The sequence below is a fragment of the Oreochromis niloticus genome, linkage group LG6 (assembly GCF_001858045.2).
Source record: "Oreochromis niloticus isolate F11D_XX linkage group LG6, O_niloticus_UMD_NMBU, whole genome shotgun sequence".
In the NCBI taxonomy this organism is placed as follows: domain Eukaryota; kingdom Metazoa; phylum Chordata; class Actinopteri; order Cichliformes; family Cichlidae; genus Oreochromis; species Oreochromis niloticus.
Window position 1 is genome coordinate 22,181,923 of NC_031971.2, and position 13,044 is coordinate 22,194,966.

The 13,044-nt window shown below is 38.8% G+C and overlaps 1 protein-coding gene across 3 annotated transcripts in view; it reads right to left on the reverse strand.

Annotated features, from left to right (window-relative positions):
* The window catches only part of klhl5 (kelch-like family member 5), a 62,645-nt gene that overhangs the window by 16,696 nt on the left and 32,905 nt on the right, over nt 1-13,044 (reverse strand). For 2 of the 3 annotated variants that reach the window (XM_005456860.4, XM_003452173.5), the window contains exons 2-4: nt 10,512-10,700; nt 2,750-2,886; nt 1,067-1,263 (exon numbers count right to left, since the gene is read on the reverse strand). In XM_005456860.4, coding sequence (XP_005456917.1) covers nt 1,067-1,263; nt 2,750-2,886; nt 10,512-10,700 — 523 coding nt within the window. The remainder of the gene's footprint in view (nt 1-1,066; nt 1,264-2,749; nt 2,887-10,511; nt 10,701-13,044) is intronic. The other variant, XM_005456859.4, reaches the window with a different exon arrangement.

The following is a 13,044-nucleotide window of genomic DNA, read 5'->3' on the forward strand; positions in this document are numbered from 1 at the left end:
AAAAGAGGAGGAAATTACAGCTTGAGAAAGGTCAGATAAAAATGGAGAGGAAAAGCTGCAAAAGGGGATCTGGATGAGAAAATATGAGATCTATTGAGTCACAAGATGGGAAGAGATGATGTGACAAAAATTAATGAGTGTAATCGGTTAATCTGACAGTTATTTGCTAAATGAACTGATTAATTGCTTAGTCTATTTGCAGCTCCTTAAATAGCAGATTTCCCTGCGTGTTTTTGTCAAACAGTCCAACAAGCTACAGCTGATCACAATCTTGTGAAAGCTTACTTCTCATTAGATGTAAAAAAATAACTCTCAACATATTTCTACCATCTGTAAATTAAAAGAAAAAAACAACATAGACTAAAATGTGACCTGAATAAAAAGGTAGGAATGTAAGCAGTGCCTTAGTCATTCTTGTTTAGCTCTTACACAAAGACTGCAATAATCCTGTAAGCTTTGTGAGTCTGAACGTGTGTTTGAGAGTGAATTACAGACACTGACAGTCACACCCAAAGAAAGCCACCTTTATGACATAATTACCCGAGATTAAACCTTAACAATAATCCACTTACAGAGAACTGGAGAGAAAAAGAGAGGAACAGTGCTACCGACAGAGACAGACACGCAGAGTGACGCTGGATGAGAAATGAGGCATGTAAAAAAAAAAAAAACACACGAAAAAACAAGAGAACAAGAAAAAGAAAAAGAATAATCAAGTCGATGAAGGAGCTATTTCACCGTCACCATAGCAACTCTGTGCTGAAAAACAGCCATTGTGGCAATAATGATGTGTGGTGCTGTGTGAATGAGGAGCCAATTTGTTACCAAGAATAAGATGAAGGCTGGGGGTGACTGGAGTCTTACTGAATAAAGCTGTACTGAGGTTAAAGGTGAAAGAATCCTCTTAATTGTTTTTACATGCAACTGTTAAAGAGTTGCAGTCTACCTAGATCTGCTACATCATTTCCAGCGCTGTGTTTCCCAAAGCAGTCTTTTCATTCATTTTCGTGTGGTGACTCTACAAGCAGGGGAGGTATACAAAGATGTGAACTGGCTTTGTACCCACCATGGTGTAGGCGTGAGCAGCCCGCTGCAGGTCATGGCAGCCCTGAGCATCAGCATAGGAGCGGATGCCGAGACAGTTGGAGGGGTGGAGCTGCTTCATGAGGAAGGAACAGCAAGCCTGAACTACAGATGACAACTGCAGCAGGCAGGAGGCTGACAACAGAGACTCAATGGTGTCTTCCCTCAACTCAAGACGGCCTGGACGACATGAAGGGAAGAGCAGAGGAGGAAGATGGTGAAGAAAGAGAATTTAAAACGTCATAAAAAATAGAAATAATGAGCCTTAATGTTATTTAAGAGATCTGCAGTACTGCAACAAGATCACGTGTGTTCATCTTTTTAAACACAGAATAATGATTAAATATTTAGTTAACACAGAAAATGTAAAGGCAGCTAGAAAAGACTTCCTGGAGATCTTAGCCATTAATAGATGTTGAGCTCACAGTAATATTGGTGCTTGTTTGCATAATTTAGATCTTGCACAGTACTGTACATACACTCAGGACCTGGTCTGTTAAACCTAGCATGTCTTCATACTCTCTGTAATGGAGTATACAATGGACTAACCACACGGTTTACTTTTGCATTTTGCATGTATATTTTGCATACTGATGCTGGAGCACAATTTCTTGATGGTGATGAGGTGATGATCATTTCCACCCCCCAAAAGGAGGGAGGATAAGCCACAGAAGGTCATTGCTGAAAAGACTGGCTACTCAGAGTACTGAGAGGAAAGGTGTGGAAGGAAGAGGTGCACAAGCAACAGGGATGAGTACAGTTTGAGGAGTGAAAAGTCGATTGAAGAACTTTGGAGAGCTTCACAAGGAGTGGACTGTAGCTAGTGTCAATGCATCAGGACGCACCGCACACTGAAGTCTTGAGAAGACTGCAGTAACTGTCTGCAGCCTTTCTAATGTGACAGCACCACAGCCCTCTACGAGGAGGTTTTAGAGCACTTCAAGCATCCATCTGCTGACAGGCTTTATGGAGATGCTGTTTACCTTTTCCTGCAGGACTCAGAATCTGCCAACAGTGCCAAAACTACTACCGAACTTTGAACTATGAAGAATGTACACACAGTGTTCAGATCATCTTCATCTAAACAACAGGTTGTGTGTACTGAACTAGAGATAATGAATATTTACTGGAAGTGAAATATTCTAAGAATACTGGGTGTTATAAGATCTATCATCAAAAATAAAAACAGAGTACTGCAGTGCCACAGTAATTATAAATAGAGAGATGGTGCATTCGTTGACAATTTAATGTTTTTTTAAAATTCCAAAATCATGAAAAAAGAAGTGGCCATGTATCAGTAAAGAGTAAAGTGAACATAGAGTTAAGTGATAAAAGCTGATCTCAAAGCCCACCCACATCCGCTAATGGCACAGCAGCATATTTGCAAATCTCTTTAAGATGCTTTTGCCTCTGCAAGCCACTTTGCAAGCCACTTCCACTCCAGCTCCTCCTTCTTATGGTATGTAACTGAATTGATGGCATGCATGCTGTCACTGATGTCTGTTCTATTCTATGCTGTAGGTTTGTCTTGCTGCTCCAAGTGCATGCACATGGAAGAGAACCACACAGCCAAATACGATTTACTACAGAGAAGAAAAAAACAATAATTCCTTCTTAAAGATCATCCTGTTTTTCTAAAAAGAAAGGGAAATTGACCACTATATACCTGTGTATGCATATTGCACCAGGACCCACAATGCATCAGGGTCTACACCCTCCATCTTCACCTCGTCCTGCTTGGCTTCCCGCACATCACTGGTGAACATTGCAGCAAAGTAGTCAGACACAGATGAGAGGACAAGCCTGTGAGGAGAGAGTGTCAGGGATCAGTCACAGAAGACGGATGGCTGTAATGGAGCAACAGAAAAAGTTCACTTTGACCTCGCTGACAGGATTGGGTCAGAACACAGATCAGAAAAGGGAAAGAAGAGGCACAACAAAATCATCTGAAGAATCAAACAGGAGGAGAAACCTTAAGGAATAAAAATAAATAAAGCTTGTTGCATTGTCAAACAGCATATGCCTTTGGTTAAAAACAATCCCCTGAACTTTCTGAAACTTCCAATCTGACATTAACATACAGCCACAGTAAAAGCCTAAATGTCCCAATCGACTGATTTGTCTCTTTTAACCTCTTTACGTTAAATGTTAAAGTCCACAGGAATAAGGAAACTGGTCAGACTTCAGCACCAGGTGAGATTTCTGGAGCAGTTAGGAATGTAAAGGTCTAATTATATAATCTCCTTTTTAATATGAAGGTCGCTGAAAGACCTTTATATTAGAGATGGAAAAAAATGAGTTAGAAACCAGTGTGTGCAGAAAATGGTAAAGAAAAAAAGTAATTATTTCACCAGTAGAGATTAAAAAAAAGACACCTAGTGTCTCCTGACCTTTAGTGTGAAGATGCAAAAATCCATTCTAAAAGCATACTTTATCAACCATCCATTTAAAAAACAAATGATGCAGAGCCTGAGATCTTTAAAGAAACATAAATGCTATTTCAACAACATTCAGCCAGATTTCTGTCCAAGAAAGAAGAGACTGCAGCTACAACTTTTCAAAGAAATACACAGGCACAGTTTCTAGACTTCCTTCAGTGTGGTATAGCACAGTCTTTGTCAGTAATAAGACTGTAAAACCTAACTCATGGTGATTCAGACCTCTGGCTTGGAAGATTCTCTCATGATCCATTCTTAATGACTTGCCACACAATCCTTCTATCGTACTGCCAGATCCAGTCAAGAGTGAAGCCCTCTTCTGCAATGCTATCCAGTATGCTCAGTTGGGCCTTGCTTGACACCCCTCATTTATATAGTATACATTAATTCAAGATGTATCTTTACTCTTTGAATAAGATATGTCTTTAATTTACCCACTGCTAGTTTCTTAATCTTTTTGCACACACTCATACCCCTCGGTTAAAAAAAGGAGAACAGAAACATGAGCAGATCTAGTGATGACATAAAGGAAGAGGAAAGAAGACAGAAAGAAAAGAAGGGGGAATTTGATTATAATAAGACAAGGTTAATGTAAAATTTAGTGGTAGGAAAGTCTGAGGAAGAAGTTAGCTAGTGTAATGGAAAGAAAGTGAGATGAAGGACAGAGAGAAATTATCTTAAGGTCACTTGTAAGAAGACAGTTAATTAATTCCATTCTGCAACAATCCATTAACCTTTCGTGCCACTGTAAAGTTACACACAGACACACAAACATCTAGGCACTACAACAGCACTCGTTGGTGAATATTTACTTCCTGTTAGAGATGCCTTTGCACATGAAACCTCCAAGGAAGGATGCAAAATGCCATTGACATACATTTTTGATATCTGATCTAGAGTAAAAGGCTCCCGAGTAAACCTTTTGAGGTGCAGCAACTAGTCAATTTAACTGATTGACGTAAAAATAATTCGGAACGTTTGTTCAAGCAAAGTCCCAAACATGACCTGAATGATGACATAAACGTGTGACTCATATTAACATGTTAAACTGGCTTTGTTTGTGGCTACTTGAACATGAGTGTGTGCATGCACTGAATGTGTATAATCTCATTACTGAGTGTGACACTGGGACCTTGACAGATAGCCTGAAGCAGAGAAGAGCTGTGTGAGCGTGTGTGCAAGTGCATGTGTGTTTATTGTGCAGACAAAGATGTCAAAAATACACTACAGTCAGCAGGAAGTCGTTCTGCCGGTATTCTAGTCAGGTATCTTTTTTCCCCCCAATCCCTCTCTCCCTGGTGCACACACACAAACACGTTCGCTTAATTTTTCATGGGTCTCTGTCTGACTAGCTGTGAGCGACACAGGCTGTATACAGCACTGGGTTATTTGCACACAAACACAAATGCACTGCGCTGAAGACCGAGACAAGACAGGCAGTGTGTCAACGTGTAATGGAAAGAGCAGAGAGAAGACAAAATGCCAGAGTGGAGAGAGCAGGAAACAGACGAGTTGGACTCAGGAAAGGAGGGCAAGCGCTGGAAACTGAACAGTGTGTCTGTTTGTGTTTCAGTGTGGATGTGCTGCTCGGTATAGAGACACAGTAGTGGAAAAACAGAGAGGGGAAAAATAACAAGCAGGTCGTGAGAAAGACTTGCTTGGATACTGCAACTTTGTTTCTACACCAACTGAAATACAGAGTTAGAAGAGAAGGCCCTTTATCTGATAGCTTTGCTGCCAGTCCAGGGATTTCCCATATAAATCCATTTTGGGGCTTTTCACCTGAAGCAGTTTTGTTAATTGGGTCTACATTAGCTCATGTGTATTGGTCGTATATTTTATCAGATGGTAGGAAAAGCACAGATTTCTTCCATATATTGCTGTAATTGATTTTAAAGTATGTGCACTACCTATGGTTACCCCTCAAAACTCCATTCTCAGCCAAGGCTGTGAAATTTAGTACAGACGTTAGTACAGAGAATAAATCCTAATGCTACGTATGGTTTGAACCATCAGATTTACTACACACATTCACATCACACTTGGGTTAAGCTGTAAAAACAGATCAGTCTCTTAAATTTTCAGCTATAGCAAAAACACACTATAATACTATGAGCAGGACACATTGTGAACTGTCACATCCTCTGCATAGCAAACAGACCTGGGTGGTTCATATAAGAAAAAAGCTCCTGGAATCAGCTGTGCATTGCCCTTTAACAGAGGGGCTGAGGTTAACCAGATGTACACTGGCAAAACCCACCAGTTAGTTTTCCTCCTCAAAGTCTTTATTCTTGTAAAACCAACCTTATAAACCCTCTGTTAAAGTCCAGCTCATAGCCGATTCTATTGGCTCTTCTACAGGGCTCTTCAGTCTATTCTCCCCCACAGTGTATCAGCAAAACTGAAGACTCTTGGTCTTGCAGTAATGGAAACAAAGAACCGCAGCGTGCCTACCTATCCTATCAGTTGATATACAGTGATGGTAAAAAAAAAAAAAAATTAAAAAAAGGTAATGGTATACCTACTAAAAATCGGTGAAGGCAGCGCGTACAGAAGTAGGTACAAAAATAGATTTGCAACATAATGTGCTGCCCCAGAGACTAAAAGGTACAACTGTACTCAACATGTTTATGCATTCACAGAGTTTGGGTTTTCCTCAAAGTGCACTGTTTGCAACAAACTCCGCAAGAGATAAGCAGCTACACGCAGTACAAGTAGCCTACTCAGCGTGTACGTTGCATTTGTCTGTTTACGTGTAAGACGAAGAGAGAGAGAGAGAGAAAGGGAAATAGAGAGAGAGAGGGATTGAGTGAAAGAGAGAGGGGTGTATATTTTAGTCCCAGAAAAGCACTTTTATCCTACACATATAACAAAATCAATCCCTAACAAAACAACCACTTTCAAACAAAGATGTCGTACTCCTACCGCTTGGCACACACACACACACACATTTGACACACAAACGAACACTCAAATACTTCAGACGCCAACACACTCTTTCAGATGCAGCATTAAGATTCTCGTACAGCAGGGTCTTTTGTTTGTCACCATCTGTGCCTGGAGGACTAAATCAAATGAGGCAGAAGAGGAAGGCGAGAAGGAGAGAAAAGAAGCCTTTCTGCTGGTGGAGGGCCACTTTTCTGTCTCATCCCTGCAGATGGACCCTGCTGCTTCGCCAGTGGCCATATGCCCAGGGAGTAACAGCAACGGTGTGGGGGGGGGGGCTATGAGAGGTATGTGACTGATGCATGGTTCAAACACACTCTGGTACATATGGTACAGAGGTACTATAAAAATAAATCCTAGGAGCACGACTGTGGTTCTGCTGTTTGTGAGAGATTCTTTCCAAACATCCTGCGTGTGCAGTATATGTGTCATCGTGCTCGTGTGTGCATGCGTGAGTGTAGATGCACGTGTTCAGATGTTGTGGTGCATGTGTCAGCACTTCATGCGCGAGTTAATTATAATGCTGCTGCATGTATGTAATAGTAGAATCACTATTTCCAGCTGCTGTATTGTTTTTGAGTCTCTGTGTGCGTGTCCTGGAGAAACAAACTGAAGTGGGATCAAAGGTAGTTCTGAGCACCTTGGCAGGTGTTCATGTCTGTCTGTTGACAATTTTTGTCAGCACAATCTGCTTATTAAGCAGATGACACATCGATCCCTCCTTTTTTTTTGGCCGAGGCTCTCGTCTCATTTTTTTTTTTTAAACACTGTTTCTTTCCAACTGTCTTTTATATTGACACCAGTCCAAAAGAAACTAATCAAGCTATCACTCTCGTCCTCTACAGCTTTATATTAGCACTATGCTTTAAGCTAAGCTACTATAGAGTGACTGTGCCAGCCCTTAGGCTCATGATGTCCTTGACACTGTCACTGCTTTTCAAAATATTTACTGTCTTGACAGCTCAGATTTGGCATGAAGATTAATCTCAGGATCATGACTTTTTGGTGGTAAAATAATTCAAACCAAGAAGAGTTATAACAATAACTAAAAACTTTGAGGATGGTGTAATTTGATGCACTCTCTTGGCTGAAGTTTTGTCTGTTTTCAGTTTCTTCTTCATATATATGATAGCACTTGTACTGTCAGTATTTTTTTTTTAAATCACAAGAATTCTTACCATTTGCCCTTAATCTTTTAGAAGAGAAAGCCTGGAATCATTTATTTATATTAGCATACATATTGATATAATACAGGGGTCTCAAACTTGCAGTGTGGGGGCCACTTGCAGCCCACGTCACCCCTACTCACCCCTACTTGTATATTGACATGGAGAACTATAAAGCTGGCCTTTGAAGTTACTTTTTTTGTTAGCGAGGATTTGTTTGTTGCTGAGTGCAATGTTAAAATAAGCTCTTTAAAAAGCAAAAAATTATTTAATATGAAGGCAACATGAGCAGAGAGTACAAACATGTTGAGAAATTGGCTCTGTTAGTTCAGCAACAAAGTTATGTGTAAAGAAAACAATTTTCACTAGCAGTCAAAAACTAATGTGTACAGTCATGTCTGCATTTTTATGTTGTTAAATATGAACAAAGTTATAGCAGAAGTGCTGCCACATGTCTGGCTAAAAAGAGAGCACCAATTTGTTTATTTGGTAGTTCAATGAAGGCTTTAGTTAGTTAAGAATGCGGGGGTAAAAAATTGCGTTCATGTTTGTCTTGTTATACAATAACAAGACAAACAAGTCTTGTTATACAATATTAGAAATTTTAAAAAACAAACAAAGAAAACACTACATTTTTGGAAATATTTGTGGGTGTTTTCTTGTTTGTTTGGTTGGTTTTTTTGTACTACTGGAACACTAAAGCGGCCCTCCAATGAGATGATAGTGCCAGCAGTGCCCCAGAGCTCATTTAAGTTTGTGACCCCTGATATAATAAAAACACAATGATATCAAGCCGTGAAGTGGCAGAATGTTGCTTTTCAGTTAGCCTAAAGCTGTGTCCACACATGGAGAGATTCACAGCAAAGTGGTGAGCAGAAACCATAGAAAGTGAAAAAACTACACTGAAGTTGGTTATGTTGGCTCACAGAAAATCTGACGTGGTGTGCATGTTTAAATATAGTCTTCAGTGCCGTTCCATTGGTTTATCTGGTTTATCTGTTTATTTCCAATAAAAAAAAATCTAACCAAATCCCAGTATTATCATGCTACTGAAAGGATTAAATAAATTAGGATATCAATTTATATTACTAACACCCCCACTATCTTTGTAATGCCATTTTCTGTAAAGGTTATAGTGGAGGGATCAAGTGTAACACAAAACACACATTCAAGTAGTGAAATATTCCTTTACACTGTATGGTAATCAGTTAATTAAAAGGTTAAGCAGAGTCTTAACTTGAAAGGTTTGTTGTTCCCAGTGTGGTGGTAAGGAGGCCAGGCCAAAAGGGTGGAGTTTTATAATGGCCACGAAATCAAACTGTCAGCTTCACAGCCATACGCAACGACTGAATTGCTCCTGGTGTGTGCAGCTTAACTTCAATGCTATTTGGGTTTTCATCTTCCTTTACACCCACTGTTATAGAAGACTTTTATGTGTTTTTACAAATATTTCAGCTGGAGTGCAGATAAAATACTCACTTTCCTCAAATTGAAATAATTTGGACATTTTTTAAAACCTTTATGTTCCCTCAGTTTTTTATTTTTATTTTTGGGAACTAAGGGAACTCTTTGAGCACAAGACTTATTACAGACTTCAGAAACAGTCACCACTCTTTAAAGAGATCCACATACAGAGACAGGCGTGGGCTTTTTATAATGTAATCATTTACTGTAATATGACAGCGGGCTACTCATTGGTCAGAGCATCAGCATTTCAATTTGATTTACTCTTGTAAGGATTTTGAACTTCTGTTACAGAAACCATCATCAGGCTCTGGGAAATCATTATCATTATTAATCATAAACAAAACTAACAAATTTTACAAAGGTTACACTTTATATCCCAAAAGTTTGATTGTGCTCATCTGGACGTAGCGTTTTCAGTGGGAGAAATGTTTCGTCGCTCATCCAAGTGACTTTTCCCCAACCTTATAAACAGCACATTTACACAATGACTGAAACTAGCCCACTGAATGAACAATGGGCTGTGAGGTCAGTTCCTTGATCACTTACACTTTATAATACAGCCTGTGACTAAGGGCATTATTGGAATTTCCATATATTTTATTTGAAATTAGAATGTAATTATATTTAAATGCACATACTTAAAGGTAGTTACACTAAAATAAGATAAGTCAGTTTTTTTTCTTTATAGGAAACTAATAAATAATTATACTGTATCTAAATTTAAATACTGCACAAGTAATTTTAAGTAGTGTCATTTTAAGTACTATCATTTTGCAGAAAAACAAACAATATTTAAACAAATTAAACTTTTCAGGGCGTGGGTCATATTACAGAGTGGATTAATCTTGGGTTTTTGCATCTTTATGTAATATTCATTATGTTGATGTGGATGATCGATATTCTATTATTCAATTATTTTTGTATTTTACCATTATAAATGTGATAAGGATCGTTCTTCCCTTCTATTATTACAAATAAATAACAAATAATAATAAATACCATCAAAATTTGCAGGCTTATGTGACCTTGATGATGGAGCCAAAGTCTAACTTCATTTTTGTTTTTTCACAACCATTATTAGATACAACTTTCAAAATGAGTGTAGTTTCCTGTAAAATACCTAGAAGTCATGCACTACCTAAAATTACTTACGCATTACTTAAATTAAAAATTAACTCATAGTATAATTGTTTATTATAGTATATCTACTTTAAGTATTTGTAAGTAAATACAATTACACTGTAATTTCAAATACAATACACTAAAATTCCATTCAATTACAGGGGAATTACGCTCTTAATTGCAAACCACATTATAAAGTGTTACCGAATGTAGTAGTAATGACAATAACCATTAGCATCACAGCCTTTGTTGTACGTGTATTAGAATTTTAGTGCTCCTTTGCTCCTACCTGTGAGCAGGTATTCGCCTCTCACCAGCCACCAGTGTGACATCACAAAGCTGTCTAGACCGCAGGTAGCCCTCCATCTTGCGGAAGGTGACATCAGCATGGGACAGAGCCGTAAACATGCACTCCTCCGGACACGCGCACTGCTCCATTGACACACATGAGGACAGCGTGGCACTACTGTTAGACGTCCTGCGCCCACACAATTGCACACAGACAAGGACAAACATTCAACAAACACACACGGACAAAGACACAAAGAGAAAGAGACAGAAACTTTCAGTGTATTTATTGGTGAACAAAGAGACAGATGTGTGAAGAGAGCTACACCAGCTGTTCTGAGTTTTCTAATGTACCCTCTTTGTATCATTCGCTCTCTTCTTCACTTTCCAACAAGGTTACTGTATGTCGCCAGAAGCAGACAAAAGATCTTTAATGGTTCAATTACTAGGAGTAAATGGCCAGATAAATTTAGCCCTCTTTAAAGAAAATCTGCCAATTAAATAGCTATGGGAGCCGAGCCCATAGGATATGCAGTAATTTACTCTGCTCCCTAATGGCAACCAGTTTCCTTGCATCTATACCAACAACAGGAGGCAGAGCAGGGTTTAGGACCAGGAAGGCTTCGACATTACTGTTGAGTTTATCTGTGCATGTGTGTTTGTCAGAGATGAGCTACCCTGTGAATTATCAGCCATCATGGCTCCCAAACCAGCATTTAATTTATGTGAGCCAGTGCTGTACTTCCATTTTTAATTTAACAGCAGAAGAGGCAGGACCGGCCCTGCAGCACAAAGACATAAAAAATAAACTGATACTCCAAGGATAATATGAATTCAACTCCACAGTTGGGAGAGAACTCACACTCTTTTAGTGAAGTGTGTGTGTGTGTGTGTGCTCAAAGCTCAAGCTGTTTCAAGTCAAACTGTCTTAAATTGCAATTTTTCACGTGCATGTTCTCCCAGGAATGAATAAAGAGAAAGCTAGAAAGAGATACACAGACATAAATTGTGGAAAAGGTGTTACAAAATGTGACTTTTGTACAAAACAATTTAAAGATTGGATTATTTAGTCAGAAATCATTGTCACGTATAGGTGTAGCGTGTCCTCTTTTTAACTATCACTTGGTGCTTGACGTTGCTATACATCTTTTCCGATCCACATTTTTTATACATGTTTGCACTTTTGTTGTAAATTTCTGTTATTCTCTTTCTACTGTGTGAAATTTGACTAAGCCTGACATTAATTAAATACAATAAATACAGACAGACATTTCCTCAGAATTTCTTTGTGAGATGAAAATGTTTTACAGCACTGACATTAAATATGTGATTCATTAGCTCAAAAGAATGTGTAGTTAAAAAATTGTTTGATTTTTTTTTAGTACTGGGGAATTACCACCTGACCCCCATGAATTTTTACATGGTTATTTGTGTTCACTGTTTTAGATTTTCCATCCTACACCTTTTATTGTTTTGTGTTGAGTCCCAATAGTCTTATCTGTTTTCCTCAGACATAGCAGGCAACTGTTTTGAGCACAGCAACCTCCAAAGGTCCTGTATACAACATAGACTGTATATTAAAAAGATGGATGCATCCTTTTCTTTCTGTTTATGGGTATACACATTTTCCTTTGAGATGCTTTTCTACAGACAAAATCTGCATCGTAATTAAAAGTGTATTTTTGGTCCCCCACCCAACTCAGAAAGGGCATTTTAGGCAGTGACTAAGCATGTATACATAATTGATGCATGCACAATACAGGAAAAGAGACAGTTTTACTGTTACTTTATGAACTTCCCTCTTATTTTTAGCCTTTTAATAAACAGAAATGTAGACTGAGTAAATGAAAACAAAATCAATACTCATGGTTAAAAAAAAAAGAGAGATTTATTACAAAGTTTATGACTTTTCTCTGGCTCTTTTGGGGTGGAAAAAATCCTTTGCTCAGGAAAACTAATATCAGAGTGATGCACCTTGCTGAAAAGCTCACACTAGGGGTGTGTCATATCATCCTGTCCGTGATTATTCCCCCACAGATTTTTACATCATATCAGAATATCAGTGATATAGCAACACCACACCCTTATGTTCCCTAGCAAGCCTGGCAACGACACAAGACCAGGCATGTTTGAGAGTGAGAGCGTGTTAGCTCCCCGATGATGGTTTAGTAACTAAAAAGAGAAGAAAGCTACTTCAACAACCTCCAACAAAAGCAGCACACTTTGCTTGCTTGCTTCTTGCTAAAGGTGGAAACAACAAATGTGCTTCACCGCTTGAGGCATCATCGAGTACAACCAGACTAGAAAGGCTTGGATGGAGGAGGATGTGCTAGCAACAGCTGATGTGCAACCCCAAGTAAACACATCAGCTGTTGCTAGCATTAACAGGAACAGCAAACAGTGGATGGAAATGGTGCAACAGAAGCGCTTTAAGTAGCTGGTTAAATAGCTCGACCCAAGATACAACATCCCAGAAAGAAACTATATTTCAGTTTAAACTGTGACAATACTGTGCAGATTCCTGAAAACTTCCA